Genomic DNA, 16,432 nt, shown 5'->3' on the forward strand with positions numbered 1-16,432 from the left:
AAGCACATGATAATGAGTAAATTACAACCTTCGCTTTCCCCAAGAAAGCCCCAGGATTGGTGATTTCATTGTGACTTGTGTCAAATACCACGAGAGAAGGTTTTAAACTCAAAACAAAATGCCTTGCAGTTTTGAAACCCCTCTGATGTGGGCTGAAAAGATATGTGGAAAATTTGCTTTCAAACCATCTCTGTTACAGTTGCTAAGAAGGTACCTGGGAGTTGTAAGGAGTCTCCAGCTCACCTTCTCTTATGCAACAAGGACTTAATGAGCCCACCATTTGGTTCTGCATCTCTGCTAATCTGTCTTGACCTCTAATTTTACATCCCAGAGGTTAAAACTCTTGAAATCCGGGTAAAGCTTCTATTTGTCATGTCAATTTTTTTGCATGAGGATTGAATGGTTACTGGTGTATGTGGAATATTACTGCTGGGTTTAGTGCTGATTTATCTGTGGAATTTTCCAAGCTTCGCTTTGGGAAAAATCAAAGTCTTCTCAAATATGGAGATCTCCCTTTTCTGGAAACCTTTTAGTGAGTCATGGCACAATCTGAAATCCGTGGAGGCTGTACCAGTGCCAGCAGACAGTCGCTCATACTTGTCATTGATGTATAGACAGTGAGTCAAAGCCTGTGCTCAGACACGAGCAAGTCACTGTCAGAAGAAACCGCGAGCAACGTTGAGCCTGTTTGTGTTACTTTTTTCTCTTCTTTCTCAAAAATGAGTGGTTTATGAGTTAATCACTGCAGCTTGCTTACAGCCTCTTTCTACACCTCCCCAGTCTCATTTCCTCATCTTCCCTTGTCAAGGTTAAACCAAGAAATGGGACCACCAAGGGCAAGTGTGGAGTCAGATCAGCAGAGGACAGAATTCAGGTGGAGAAACCATCTGGCAGTAACACCAGCCAAATGCACCTGCTTACCATAGAATCCCACACTGGTTTGGGTCGTAAGGGACCTTAAAGACCATCTAGATCCAACCCCCCTGCATGGGCAGGGACACCTCCCACCAGGCCATGTTTCTCCAACCCCTATCCAAGCTGCTCTTGAACACTTCCAGGGAATGGGAAGTGTACTATTACCCCCTTGCACACCCCCACACATGTTGTTGCAAAGCTCTGATGATCCTACTCAGAGATTATCATTACTGTATTTACCAAGATACTTTATTGTACTCCAGATGCTCCCAAAGGGAGACTTAGTGTGTCTTTTCTTCTCCTGGTTTCTAGTGCCCAGTCATCATCTACGTGTTGCTGCCAATGCTGTGGCTTAAGGCACCTGCTTTAACCCTATGGATCCTGCGTTGAGGTGTTGAACCTGTTGAGAACTCTGCTGTTGATGCACATTGTGTGTGTTTAAATTGAGTTCCTTAAAACTCCTGTGTCCAAAAGCCTCTGCCATGTCCTGCACTCACAAGCCCAGGTAGCTGCATATCTAACATGTCATTCTTCTCTTCCAGACTGCTTATCCTCCGACACATTACATCCGCAGAGTGCCCCAGAGGAAGATCCACTACTTCACAGGCTTGCAGGTCCTGCAGCTCCTCATCCTATGTGGCTTTGGCATGTCACCACTGCCCTACATGAAGATGATCTTCCCACTCATCATGATAGGGATGATCCCTATCAGGTAGGAAGCTCTTCTGGACAAAGCTTGGCTGTCTTTTTTCCTGTCTCTTGTGCCTTTTGTCTTCAGGCTGGGACTGCAGGAAGTCTGAGTGATCTAGAGGGGCATCTGGTACTTTCCTGAGTAGCCAGATCCTGGAAGTGGATGATGGTGACCTTTTCATCTAATGGAATCATAGAATGAGTAGAGTTGGAAGGGAACGTTAAAGGTCATCTAGTCCAGCCCCCCTGCAGTGAGCAGAGACCTTTTTAATTAGATCAGGTTGCTCAGAGCTTGGTCAATCCTGACCTTGAATGTTTCCAGGGATGGGGCCTCCACCACCTCTCTGGGCAACCTGTTCCAGTGCTTCACCACCCTCTTTCTAAAGAACTTCCTCATGTCAAACTAGAGCAGGGTAGATTTAGATTAAAGACCATTGGCCTTTCTCCTATCACTTCATGCCCTTGTAAACAGTCCCTCCCCTTCTTCACCAGCTCCTCAGGCTTGAGGTGCAATAGTGCAGAGAGCCTGTGATTTCACTGATGCTGGGTGTTGTGCAAGGGGTTCTGGGCTAGCAGGTACTTTTCTTACAGCCAGTAGAGAGGCAAATAAGTCTTCCTGTGCAGTTTGAGAGGTGCCTGGTCTTCCTGAGAAGTTGCATGCTGAGCCTTCCCTCTAGGCATTTGATCATGTCCTTTATGGCTTTGCAATTTGATTTTCTAAGGCCTGTGCTCAGAGTAGAACTAGAAACGTCTCTTAAGAGGAATCCTTCTCTTTGGTTTAGTGCTGTGGGGACCTTAGAAACCTCCTGCACTGCTGAATACCAGTGCAAATGATAAGTCAGGTCAAACTGACCACGTTTGGTTTTGAAATGCATCTTTAAAACTGGGACAACCCCACAATATCCTGAAGCCTTGAGACAGAATCAGAAGAGTGTCTCACCCAGCCTTCACACAGGCATCACCTTGGGTGACTGGTTAAGTGGCTGGTGAGTACTTCAACTGTGTGCAGTTCTGGATGGGTGACTCTTGAGGGAATTGTAGGTCTGCACAGAAGCAGCTGCCTACAGAAAAGAAAAGGTGGGACACTCTTTGCCAAACAGTTGAGTGTTGGACATGGTGTAAGAAATGTGGGGCTTTCAAAGAACCCCATTTTCTAATAAGTGAGGTCATGTAATAGTGCAGATATATCTTCTTTTATCTTCTTTTGAGTCAATAAGATACTGTCATCTTACACTAGCTCTGTTGGTAACTCATTTCTTCTTCCAGGGCAGCTTTTTTCTAGTAGCTGGATAACCAGCCCTGCTGCTGAGGGGAAGATGGTGCTACCTGGCACCCCACAGAAGTTTCCCCTTGGTTTTCCTTGTTCTTACACCTTTTGCCTTCATCTTGTTTCTGTGGACTCCAGATGATAAGACAGCACCACGAAACATAAGCCTTGTAGTTAACAATGACTTTCTCACAAAGCTTTGGCACTCTAAATAGATGAGACAGAGTTGAAGAAATAGCTATATCTATTTTTATTTTTTTTTAAGAAGTGAAGGAAGGAAGAGGAGATGGGAGAGTAGCCAGGGGTCAAAGTCAAGAATCAAACCCAGATGAGTGAGTCACGGTTAAGTGTCCCACCCAGAAAACCAGCCATGTTGTCTGTCTCAAAGCTATGTTTCCATCTGTCTGACAGCATCAGACACGTGATTTGCATTGTCAGTGGTGAAGGACCATCTTTTTTCCATTCATGGTGTGTTAATGTGAAAGATCAAGAACTTCAGTGGCTTCTTGTTGCAGTGGAGAGCAGCGTGTTGGGAGAAAAAGTGATCTTGTTGGGTATCCCCAGTACTTGGCTTGGATTCAGAGCTTTGAGGTGACTAGTTTCTGGATACAATCTATTCCTGCTCTGGGGAGAAAGAGGGTTAAGGTCCTCAGAAAGGAGTAGTCTTCATTCCAAGTTCTCTGTCATGTTTATCTGTGTTTCTATGATTCTCATGCATTTTATTTCATGGCAGACTAAGCAGTTTCTGGTGCTTCAGAATAGTGCTGTTTGGGATCTCTATTGAAAAGGCACTTCCAGGTCTTAAACTGGCTTCTAATGCTCTGTGCCCTATTTTAACAGCTGAAGAACAGCTTCCTTGTTAAGCAAAGACAAGTGTCAAACTAAATATGCAGAAGGATTTAATGAGAGCAACTTTCATGGTGCATTGTTACACTGTTACAGTGCCTTGCCTTGCTCATCTAAATGCATTGAGTCATGAGGTTGCTCTTGCAAACAAACAAATAGAAAACAAAAGTAAGGGAATTAGTGTCTCCATGATCCAGTGGAAACCAGGCTCCAGGTGGGGATGGAGAAATGAATGTCACATCCCTGCTTAGCCTCTTACTGTGCTTTCAAGTCATAGAATCATAGAATGGTTTGGGTTGGAAGGGACCATCCAGTTCCAACCCCTGCATGGGCAGGGACCCCTCCCACCAGCCCAGGTTGCTCCAAGCCCCATCCACCCTGCCCTTCAACACTGCCAGGGATGGGGCAGCCACAGCTTCTCCGGGCAACCTGGGCCAGGGTCTCACCACCCTCACAGCCAAGAATTTCTTCCTGATGTCTAACCTAAATCTCCCCTCTTCCACTTTTAATCCATTCCCCTTTATCCCCCCCCTCCCTGCCCTTGTCCCAAGCCCCTCCCTAGCTTGCCTGGAGCCCCTTCAGGCACTGGAAGGTGCTCTAAGGTCTCCCTGGAGCCTTCTCTTCTCCAGGCTGAACCCCCCAGCTCTCCCAGCCTGTCCCCAGAGCAGAGCTGCTCCAGCCCTCTGAGCATCTTTGTGGCCTCCTCTGAACATTCTCCAGGAGCTCCATGTCCTCCTTATGTTGTTCTTGATGATGTGTTTGGTGCTTCCCTAAAGACCAAAGCTTCTGAAATGTCTGTTAAAACTTCTTTGTGGGAGAGCTGAAAGGAGTGGCCTGGGGTATGAGCAGAACTGTGGAGGTGCAAGATAAATAGCCCACGTATGCAGTTCTGTGAGCCAGGCCTGTCAGTTTAGAGGAGGGTTTCTCCTGTGATCTCTCCATGCTTGGTGTGGACAGTGTTGCCCTGCTCTGGCAGGGGGGTTGGACACGATGACCTCCTAAGGTCCTTTCCAACCCCAACCATTCTGTGCTTCTGTGACTGTGAGGCTGCATCAACTGGGGCTTTTGTGTTGGGAAAACACAGGGAAAGCAGTAACAAAAGTAGATACTGGAAGTAGATGGGGATTCTTGGCAAAGCCACCCACCTGCTAGCAAACTGTCAGGAAGCTTTGGCTGCTGCCTCAGCTCCAACCAGCAGCAGAGCTGTGGGCTGGGTGAGGTGGTACATTTTTGGCATCTTGAAGACTTCATGATGACAGTGCTCTAGGAAAGGGACTTTTCTCATCTGAGGATGAGGAAGTTCTCTTTCCTCTTTGCTTGCAGGGTTGGTTGGTTTTACTTCCCACTCCCTCTCCCCTTCATCTGAGTGAATCTGTTGTGCTGCATGGCCATGGACAAACTCAGCTGAGAGTCCTGGGACAGATGAGATGTTGCATGAGGTTACAACAAGCACTAATTCCCTCTCTCTGGTTTCTTCTTAGGTATAACCTGCTCCCTAAGATCATTGAAGCCAAGTACTTGGATGCTATGGATGCAGAGCATTAAACAGGCTCCTCTGACACTGAGCAGCGAGGGCAGCTCCCTCGGAGTGGGAAGGTGGCTTTGCTGAGGCATAAACCAATCTATTTGCAGTTCTTTATTTTTTTTTCTCTCCACTCTCTTTCTGCTCTCCTATGGCATTGGTAATGCAGACATATCAAAGCCCAATTGAGCACTGAAGTGTCAGACCAAACCAGCCTTGGACTCGGGAGGCCGCTGCTCTTTGGAGCCACGAGACAAGCAAGCTCCATGGAAATGCTGCTTCCCACATCCCAAAACTGGAAACCCCAAAGCTCAGCATGGAGCATGCCTTCTCAGAGTTGTCACGTGTTCCGTTGTTTGAGGGGTGGGGGGGGGAAATGTTTTGTTGTGTTTTGGTTTTGGGGTGGTTTTTTTTCTTATGCACCACGTTCACGTTTTCTTCCCAAACACTACGAGGACAGCAACTGACCCTTCTCCCACGGAATGACACTCCTGTTCTGGCCTTGGAATTCCCTTTCCCATGCATCCAGCATTCCCAAATTGGTATTCTGTGTGGGGTGGCCTGATGTGAAGCCACTGATGGGCAGGAGAGCTGTCTGGCCATCTCCTCAGGGTTGGAAACAGATCTGATTTGTACCAATAGAATCCACAGCTTTGGGTGAATATTCAGTTCCTACAAACGAGCTGGAAACGTTCAGAGGTTGGGCTGTGGGGTGATGTTGATGAAACCACATCTGGGAATTATTTTGGATCTTTCTCCCATTTCTTCTCAGTAATGAAATACAGGAAGTGTAGCTTTGCACAACTGCACCCTTCTTGCTTGCACCCAGAGTCAGAAACCTGTCAGGGGGCAGTTGTGTTGATGATTGCATATACATATGTACAGTAGTGCCTATGTGTACATATATACATATGGATTTGTGTATATATTTTGCATAGAATACAAATAGGCCTGATTCTTTCAAGATATCAAAAGTGTTTTGTGCACTCAGTGTTACCTGTGATGTCCTGACCCTATTCTTGTTCTCTGCTTCAGTGCTGCTTTTTCTTTTTCCTTCTGAAGCTGCTCAGTTACTGTTTTTGTTCATGTGTTGCTTTCTTCAAGGTGTTCCTTTGCTTTCTTCAAGGTGTTCCTTTGCCTTCTTCAAGGTGTTCCTTTGCTTTCTTCTTCCCATGGCTTGAGACCTTCATAATCCTGTCATGATGCTCCAACATGTGTGAATTTTGCATTTAATTTTAATGTACAGCATGCCATGAAAGTTTTCCTCCTTCGCCTAATCAATATTTGTTGGTCATTTCATTGGTTCTGTTTATGTAGCTAATCTCCAGTTTTCCCCACTCCCAGACATTATATTATATTTCTGGATGAATCTAATTTCTGCTGTCTTTTAAGTTTCAGTTTATTTAATTTTGCTTGTACTATGGTCAGTTTTCTTACTTGGAGTACTGTGAAACAAGCTGCCCCTTTAGCTCAGTGCTTGTCCTTTGCTGCACACTCCAGATCACAGGGTAAAGTGTTAAGGAAAATGTGGACCTCTGAAAGTAATGAACTTGCCAAACAGGAGAAACCAGGGGAGAAGAGTCATCTAAAATGAAATGCAAATACATTTTTAGCACAGAAAAGTGTTGCTTGCCCACTAAACCGTGCCAGGTTTTTAGCAGCATGTGCCCAAACTGATGGAATGTTCCTCTGCTGGAGGAGGAAAACCAACTCTGTAAGGAGAGAGGAAGGCATTGAGTCAAAAGCTCCTGTGCTGAAGCCAAGCCAGACTCTAGGTACTGAAGATTTGGTGTATTTGCACTAAATATCAGATGGTGTTTCATCTTGAAGTAGCTGCCTGTGGCTCTAAAACATGTATGAAAACCTATGGTTTTCTTTTCTTACGAAACCCTTCATCTTCATGTCCATACCTGATGGAGGAGAGCAGTATTCCCAAGAAAGTGGAGGTGGCTTTTATTATCCCTGCACAGTCCTGGGGTGGGGGGGAGAAAGCCCTCAGCAAGTCAAGCAACCTTGGAAGCCTGACCTTCATGTAGCACCAAACCCCTGCTGACCACCCCAGAGCATCCAAGCAGGTAACGCCCTGCTTTGGGCCCTCAGCAGAGGGTAACTCCTGCCACAGCTGGGAAGTGGCATGACAGCAGGTCTAAAACTGTGTGTTGACAGTATTTCCTGGCTTTTTGAGTCACTTCTGTGGGGAGCTCACTCATAGCTGTTCCTCAAATGTTGCGTGTGGAAAGAAGAGAACAAAGAGTCAACAGGACCTGGGGGCAGCGTGAAGGCGGAGGTGGCAAAAGCAGGTCTGATCTTCAGTCAACAGAAAAAGAGCAGGTGACAGCAAACAGCTCAGGACCTGTTGTAAGACAGGGAGTGCAAAGGTCTGATGATGCTTAAATAACATGCTTTTCCCACGGGTGTCAGAAGATTTACCCAAAGGTAGAATGAAAAGCATCACTCCGTGGTTAAGCTGTTAAACGCCCGTGTCCTGGGGTTGTGTTTCTGGTGTCTCGGCTCCTGGCAGGCAGGAGTCACCCTGTGGGCTGGCTGGACTTGTGCTGGAGAAAGGAGAGGACATGTGCAAGGGAATGTGGCTTTCAGGAAGAGCAGAGGCTCTGGGTGGGATTCCCTCCAGCACAGAGCACAGTGGGGTGAACTGGCACGGAGGTCTTGCCAGAGGAAGTAGTTTTGAGGTGCACCCTCCATCCCCCAGCTCTGAAGGACTGAAAATGTCCCCGTGTAAATCCTGCTAGAAAGCATCCATTTAAGCTAGTGACAGATGTGGCTGAGATCATTTGAAGTCCAGTTGGCTTGGAAGGGTTCAACATCCATCACAACACTCATTTCTCTCTTTAGTTGCTGTTGCTTTACCAGAGTGGCCTCAGTGTTCCTATTTTCTTTGTAGCATCAGTAGGATCCTGTTGCACAGGGTTTTCTTTCAATAGACATTGAGGGGCCAAAGAATCAACTGCTGGGAAACCAGCACAACCTGGACTTAGACTGGTTGGACATTTGGCCCCACGTCTCAATGGATGGGTAAGAAGGGACACGTGAGAAGGACTGAAATGATCCTGCAGAGGGTTTATTTTTATTTTCCCATACAAGTACCTTTTCTCTTCTTGTTTGCTTCTGGTTTTGCTGACCAAAGTGCAGGCTTTTCCAGGAAGTAGGCTAACCAGGGGAGGCGAGTTTGTTCAGAGATGATTGAGCACTTTAATACTTCTGTGAAGGTTCAGACAATTAGAATGTAAAAGAAGTTTTATGACAAGCTCTTTGTATACGCACAATGCTCTGTGTAACTGTTGCCAAAGAACTGGGTTTGAAAGATGTTGATAGCTATGAAGGGAGTCCATGATGTTCAGCTGGAACCCCAAGGCAGTCAAAAGCTTCTGAAACGTGTGGATTTGGGAAGTGATCTTTTGACAGCTGCCAAAAACGATCAGAAACTGGAGATGGAATAAACTTCTGCTCTCAAACTTGTAGTTTTTGATCTTTGCATTGAATGTAGGAGCTAGAAGTTAGCTTGACAATTAAAATTGGAGTTATACCTGAATAGTTTTGTTGGTCTGAGACTTATTTTGTTGCCTTCAGAAAGACTGTGGACACGCTGTGTGTGGAAATAGATGTTGCTCTGTGTAAATGAAGGAGTGTTGGTGAAAACATGGACTGCTTAGCACTTTCTAGATTGCTTAGGAAGCAAGTATGACAAACTTCCAAAGCAATACTACCCACATTCTCTGGTGTCAACGTTTGAAGTGATTAATAAATGTCAGGCTCCCCTTGGGTATGTATCAGTGCATTGTTGCAAGAGGATGGGGTTGGAGGAAAGGAAGAGAACTGGTTTGCTTCAGAGCTGCCATCTGGTGAAGTACTTTGAGGTGAGCCCAAGGACATTAGAGACACTTCCTCATGACCTCTGAACTGGGATGCTCTGAAAACAAAGATGTTAATGGTCACCTTTCCATGTACTGTAGGGCAGAGAGTTCTCCCCAAAAGGTCCCTACCCCCAGCTGTACCAGAAGACTGGAACTGTTTGTCAACTCCTGCATCTTGAGTTTGGCTGCTTCAGCAACTGCTGCTGGGCCATGTTCTGTGGGCACTCTGAAGAGACATGAAGCTGGTTACAGCTGGAGAATGCTTGGGGGTTGGAGGGAAAGGTTTGGGTTGTTTCTGTGGTGTTCTCAGTGACAAAAAAAGGGACCTGAAACATGCCATGTCACCAAAAGCAGTGATCATTCTCCAGTCTGTGTCCCACTAGGCATGAATGCCCCCTGTCTGTTGGCATCTGTCCTTCTTGCTCCTGGATCAAGCTTTTTCTCTTGTTCACAGTGTCCTGTTTCTGCCCTTCATAGTGGTTCTACCTGCCTGGAGAAGGTTCAAGTCCAGACCCAGGGTTGGCTGAACCTCATCTCTTGTGTCCATCCTCCCAAAACTTCAGTGCAAGCCATTTCCTCTGTCATCATCTGCCCCAGCCCTTCTCTGCAAGTTGGCTCTCTGGCATCCCCCCCTGTGGATGTGCTGCCAAGTGGATATTTGTTCCTCCAGAGAACTGGAGCCTGTGTCTGAGCAGCAGCTGCCCCCTTGGGGCTTTCTTTGCCATAATAAGCAATTATGAAGGATTCATAATTGTCCTACACTGTCTTCTGCATCTCTTCAGATGATCTCTGCAGTGTTCCAGTTGAGCTGTCCTGTCATCTGTCAAGCTTCCAAAACAACTTAATAGACATCATGGGAAGGGTTTGCCCCTTTTTCTATCTGTGCTGAGGCCTGTGGATGTAAGAACAGTCCTTCCCTTAACTGTTTTCATATCTAATTAAAACATTCAAGTACCAAGCCCTGCCCATTACACTCCTGGCTGCAGATCTGGTTGCAAAGAGCAAACCATCAATATTGTCTAAAGAGCAGACAAGGGAATACCTGGAGTACACGCTTTAGGAACACAAATTAGCACTTTACAGCTTTTGTGTTGTTTTCCTTTCAAATCCTTGGCTGTGCCTTTCTTGCCCTCGCAGAAAACTCTGCCTGAGCTTGGGTCACTTGGCACTTTTCTGATGGCTCATTAAACATGAAGAGTGTGTCCCAGAGGAGCTGCTGCCTTCTGCTCCCCATCTGCATCTCTGCTGCCAAGAGCTGCTCTCCTGGAGAGCTGAGGTCTGTGCTTGGAGGAGGAGAAGGGATGTGTGTAGCACCTCAAGTGGGTCCTCTGTTGGGGCAGATTCATCTGTTGGGGCAGATTCTTGCTGCTGCAGGGGCTGTGTCCCTCTTTTAGCTGCAGGTGAGTGTTCCAAAGGTGAAGATAATGGCAAGGAGCTGGAAAAAAACAGGTTGCACTTAAATACTCTCCCTCTTGACTTGAGCTGTGCTGCTTTTTAGTATTTTAATTATTTATAATTTAAAAAAAACAAACAACACAACTCTCTGGTAGTGAAGGGGCTCCAGGAAAGCTGGGAGGGGCTTTTCACCAGAGAGAGAAGAGATAGGACATGGGGTAATGGTTTTAAACTCAAAGGGAGATGTAGGTCAGAAACAAATAAGAAATTCTTCATCATGAAGGTAGGAAGGCACTGGCCCAGGTTGCCCAGGGGAAGCTGTGGCTGCCCCATCCCTGGCAGTGTTGAAGGGCAGGTTGGATGGGGCTTGGAGCAACCTGGGCTGGTGGGAGGTGTCCCTGCCCATGCAGGGGGGTTGGAACTGGATGGTCTTGAAGTTCCCTCCATCCTTAATCACTCTGAGTATTGATGAGATCCGGGGTTGCAGAAAATCAGAACATCAAGTTCAGCAGCTGGGGTAGCAGTTTGGGTGCTTGGGAGATTTGCTGAAGGGCTGAGATCAGTTCTTGCTGCATGTCCATCAGCACCCTTGGGTCCCTCAGCATGTTTGGGTTTTTCCCAAGCATTGAATTCAGACAAATTCCACGTGGCTGGATGGTCTCTGCAACTGTCCATACAAGTGATGGCAGGGTAACGTGGCTGGAGCAGAAGATGCAGCCCCTGGTGCCATGAGAGGTGGCATCTCCAGGCTTGCAGATGATTTCAGGAGGTGGTTGGTTGACATTTGAGTGACTGAGCTCATGCAGTGCCCCCCTCTTCCCCACCTGCTCACCTTGGGAGCTGTGCTACCCACCCTGCTGGTGTTTAAAGCACATACCTACAGCATCACTTCTTTCTGAACCTCTCAAACCTGGGACCAGTGCCACCAGTTTCAAGCTGCATCCCCAGCAGAGCCCCAGCCTGCCCACATAAACTTCTAGGTGATTCACATCCTCATGGCTGAGCTCCTTTTGCCTGCCCAGGTGTTGGCAGCTGCCTCCCTGACTTCTGATGCCAAAGTCTACACAGGAGCCTGGTCTTAAAGTGCCCACATCTGGAAGCTGGGACTGCTGGGATGGGGCTGTCCCTGGCAGGTGCTGGGCCATGATCTGAAGCAGGACCCAGCAGGTCTGAGTTGGCTGGTTTAGTGCTCTGTCCTTTCTGGGAGTGTGTAGCCCCTCTGCTTCTCCCTGTCCTCTTCACTGATGTGAAGTTGGACCTTGCTCCCACACAGATGTTACCCCAGAAAAAAAACCTGTCCTACTAAAGACAAAAAACCCCTTCTTTCTCCTAAGTACCCACTCCTGAGCATTGGTCTGACCTGAGAAAAGGGCTGTAGCTTAAATACTCCTTCCCTTCCCCTCCTGCTTCCCTTGGAGGGAGTGTCAAATGCAAGATAAGGTCTGAAGAGGTGATACCAAGAGGAGGAACCTTCCTGAGGCAGAGCTGGCTCATCTCACATCACATCCCTCTGCAGGTGAATTCTCATGGAGCTGCTGAACAGGGGTGGTTTGCAGCCCACCAGAAGAAGACCAGTGATGGGTTTCCCTTCCAAACGTCTCCTGTGGCACGTAACTGGTTAAGTATTGCCCTGTTTGGTGAGCAGGAGGTTCCTGTCACAGATTGCTGAGGATTGCTGGGGAGGGGCTTTTCACCAGAGAGGGCAGTGGCAGGACAAAGGGCGATGGTTTTAAACTCAGAGAGGGGAGATTTAGGTGAGATATTAGGAAGAAATTAATTCTTCACTCTAAGGGTGGTGAGGAACTGGGATGGGTTGCCCAGGGAGGTTGTTGATGCCCCATCCCTGGAGGTTTTCAAGGCCAGGTTGGATGAGGTTTTGTGCTGCCTGATCTAGTGGTTCCCTGCTCATGGCATGGGGGTTGGAACTGGATGATCCTTTGAGGTTCCTTCCAACCTTAGTGATTCTATGAACTATTTGAAGTGAGGGAAAGCACATGTTCCTGTTTTGGGAGAGAGGGCCTCTAGATGCTGCACTTGCTGAAGATGCTCTTAAAGCACATGCCTTGACCTGGGGTTGATTTTACAGTGACTTATTTCTTCTGGTAAGAGTTGCTTTGGGTGGGGAGAAGGGAATTCCTTTATTGTCTAAGGAAACTCTGTATTTTAAAACAAAATAAAAATAACTGTACTGTTTATATAATTCTAGTTTGTGCCTGATCAGTCTCCTTTGTTTAAACTTTAGCTTCCAGCAGTGTTTGGGCTGATCTCCTGGTGCTGGTGGATGTGTTGCTCTGGGGACTAGGGGGGATCCCTGTAGCTGAGATGCTTCTGGAATCCCCAACACTTGTAGCATCTGAGCATCTCCACTGTGAGTGGAAGGAACATGAGTGATGAAGCTGCCTGGGGAGCATCTCCCTGATGAGGAAAGGCTGAGAACTGGGGCTGTTCAGCCTGGAGAAGAGAAGGCTGAGGACAGACCTTATCAATGCCTACAGGTATCTCAGGGTGGGAGCAGGAGAATGGAGCCAGACTCTGCTCAGCAGTGCCCAGGGACAGGATGAGGGGCAATGGGCACAAGCTGGAACATGGGAAGTGCCATGGAAATATGAGGAGAAACTTCTTTAGGGTGAGGGTGAGAGAGCCCTGGGACAGGCTGCCCAGGGAGGGTGTGGAGTCTCCTCTGGAGAGGTTCAAGAAATAACTGGCATAGAGTCATAGATCATAGAACCACTAAGGTTGGAAGGGACCTTAAAGATCACCAAGTTGGTACCCCCCTGCCATGAGCAGGGAACCCACCACAATGACATGGTGCAGCCAGACCTGGCTAGCATTGCCCTTGTGGCTCTGGCTTCTGTGGCACCAGCCAAACCACAGCTGAGCCCAAAATCTGGTCAGTTTTGTGTCCCATGGCAGCCTGAGCGTGATCTGTTTCTCCAAGGAGCTAATTCACTAGATACCTACCATGGAACCCAGGCTTGGGTAGCTGCTCTCCAGGTGCCCTAGCCCATCAGGATCCTTGAGGAGCTCATTTTGCATCCAAGGGCTTTTTGCAGCTGGACACAAGCCCTGTGGGGCTGGTGGGATCATCTGGGAGGAGCCAGAGTCTGTGAACTTGCTCCTTACCTCCAGCCATTGCATCTTCCCATGTCCTGGGGGATTCATCCTCCATGCAGAGGGTCAGTTCTGGTCTCCATCAGCACAAGCTGCCCTGGAAGTGATGTTTGGAACCCTCTTCAGTTAGAGGTGTTATCTCTACCTGTGTGAACAGGCTGTTGGGAAAAGGGGAAACAGTCCTCGTGGGGATCCCTTGGGAGGGGTGTTCAGCATGTGGGCAGCCTGACATTTGTGGGACCTGAGCTGCTCTGTGTTCTGCCACAAGGACCCTCAGGATGTGCCAGGCCCTGGGCAGTGAAGGAGTGCTCAGACTGTGTCTGCTGGGCAAACATCCCCTAAGAGAGAGATGCTCAAGCTGGTGCCAGGACTGGGCAGCTTGGGGTGGGAGGGGAGTGGGGCATGGGGCAAATGTCCCCCCCACTCCATGAGGCCTTGGTCTGTGATGGAGGCTGGTGTGTGTGGGGGTGATGGTCCTGAACCCCTGGGGCTCCTCTTGCAAGAAGACTGGAGAGTGAGAGTGTGTTCCTGGCCAAGGCTGCTCCCTCCTGGCCAGGCAGGAAGGTCCCTAGAACAGACTCAAGGTGTAAGAAGTGCTTGTGAACCCATCATAGAAAGCATCCTGAGAGCTATGGGGTCATCTGGGCTTAGGATCTCTCTGAACAGCCTTTTCCATGGGGATCTCTCCTTAGGTCTGTGCTTGTTGCACAGGAGCAGCTCTGGAAAGGTGGGAAGGTTGAGCAGCACCTTTGGGCTGGAGTGGGGAGTAACGATGAACTCAGTGCTACTCCAGGACCATACATGCATGAAGATGCAGCAATCCCCTTGGAATGGGTGCTGGGGAGCAGGGAGAGGGTGGGCAGGGGGATTGTCACCACCTGGCTGTCCCTGGGTGGGGTTTAACCTGGTGGGCACCTGCAGCCTGGCAAGGCCATCACCCTAGAGGTGCAAAGTGTCCCCAATCAAAGCAGGTGTCTAATAATAGTCAGCTTAAATGCCAGGGGCATTGGGTGCAGATCTTAGCCAGGGAAGGACAGAGTCAGGTGGGGATATGTCCTTTTCCCCACCATGACCTTCCTTTCCCACCAGGACACCCATGCAATGCCCTGCCAGGAGCTTTGCAGGAGGAGCCGAAATCCCCACTGGCCAAAAATCGAGATGGATAAACTGTTCAAAGAGGTGCTGGGCCCCAGAGGTGCCACCTGTGGGACTGCCAGTGCCCACTTCTCTCTGTCCTGTGTCTTGGCATGGAGGAGATGGAAAAAGGGGGGGGTTGGGGGTGGTTGTGTCTGGGTTTTCCTCAAACTGACACGAGGACTTGGTCTGTACATTTGTGTCCTCAGTGTCCTGCTTGGTTTACACTGGTGAGGGTGTTGGTGTGTTCCTCCCTGGGCTTCCCCACCCTGCAACGTCTGATCCTGACCCCAAGGACTGATCCTGAGCCGGTGGGTTCCCTTGCTGCCCCCAGATGTGCATCTGCTGCTGGGAAGGGGCTCCTTATCCCCATTCACTGCCTTTGGGGAGGGATGGAGAAGCAACATTGCAGCCAACAATGGGTCAGGTTCCTAGCGTTCCTGGTGTAGGAGCCAGAAGAACAACTGGTTGTAGCTAATTTTTTTTTTCCTAGCCATTTTTTTTTTAGCCTTTTGGGTGGGTTTTAAGGTTGTTTGTTTTCTGGCAAAACCAAGATGCAGCCCCCAGCCTTCCCAGGAACCAGACCCTGCTGGGTTGCATCAGGGAGCTGATCTGCTAGAGACCAGGTGCCATCTAGGGGACAGACAACAGAAGGCAAGGAGCCGGCTCGTTCCCAAACCTGGAGTACTTGCTCCACTGCCCCGACACACCAAAAGGTCTCAGCCCCCCTCCCTGACCCTCTCCTGGTGGCATCAACAGGAAGTCTGGCAGGGCTCAAAATGGGGAGCTGGTGGGTGCAAGATTAGCCTGGCCCCAGACCTGGAGCATCTGCCTTCTGGTTTAGGTGGGAAGGGACCTTTAAAGCTCATCCAGCCCAACCCCCCTGCAGTGAGCAGGGACATCTTCAACTAGACCAGGTTGCTCAGAGCCCTGTCCAGCCTGACCTGGAATGTTTCCAGGGGTAATGGGGCATCTCCCACCTCTCTGGGCAACCTGGGCCAGGGTCTCACCACCTTCAGTGTCAAAAATGTCTTCCTAGTCTGAATCCACCCTCTTGTACTTTAAAACCATCACTCCTTGTCCTGCTGCATGTAGCAGCCATGGGCTGGAGGAGCTTGCTCCAAAACCTTGATGGTTTTGCTCTAAGTCTTATGGGGAAGCCCTGAGTGTTCCCCAGTGCTGCCAGGTCACCCCTGTGCAGGCACAGCTCCCCTTTCCAGCTCCAGGCTTCCTGTCATGTCCTGAAATAACTTTCCCTCTCCCTGCTGCTCTCCCAAGGGCTGTATCCTCGTGGGTTTTGTGAAAGGTTTGGCCAGGAATGTTTGCTCTGCATCACTTGTTTCTCCCCTTCTGGAGTCTGAATGGTCCCCAGGTAATGGGACCAGTTTGGTGCTGCATGACCCTCTGTCTGAGCCCAAAAAAAACCCCTAAATCAGCACCTAAATCAGTGCAGATGCTTTAATATCCAGCTCTGCCCAAAACTCTTGGGTGTGGTGAATGGGAGAGCGGGAGGTGGAAATGCTGCACATGGACGTGCATTTGAATAAATAATGAGCACTAATGAGACTGGCTGGCTGATGAAAGTCTGGCAAATGGGTGACTCCAGCTGTGAGCTCCAGCTGTAGGGCTGAAGGTGTCTCTTGGAAACTCCAGAGGAATCATCCAAATAGTTCACTCTTT

The 16,432-nt window shown here is 48.7% G+C and overlaps 1 protein-coding gene across 1 annotated transcript in view; it reads left to right on the forward strand.

Moving 5' to 3' along the window:
• SLC4A11 (solute carrier family 4, sodium borate transporter, member 11) overlaps positions 1–5,263 on the forward strand; it is a 200,921-nt gene extending 195,658 nt beyond the window's left edge. Inside the window, exons 19-20 of the mRNA XM_010002329.1 lie at positions 1,458–1,627; positions 5,200–5,263. Coding sequence (XP_010000631.1) covers positions 1,458–1,627; positions 5,200–5,263 — 234 coding nt within the window. The remainder of the gene's footprint in view (positions 1–1,457; positions 1,628–5,199) is intronic.
• The last annotated feature ends 11,169 nt before the right edge of the window (positions 5,264–16,432 follow it).

The sequence above is a fragment of the Chaetura pelagica genome, unplaced genomic scaffold (assembly GCF_000747805.2).
Source record: "Chaetura pelagica isolate M959 unplaced genomic scaffold, ChaPel_1.0 scaffold347, whole genome shotgun sequence".
Lineage (NCBI taxonomy): Eukaryota > Metazoa > Chordata > Aves > Apodiformes > Apodidae > Chaetura > Chaetura pelagica.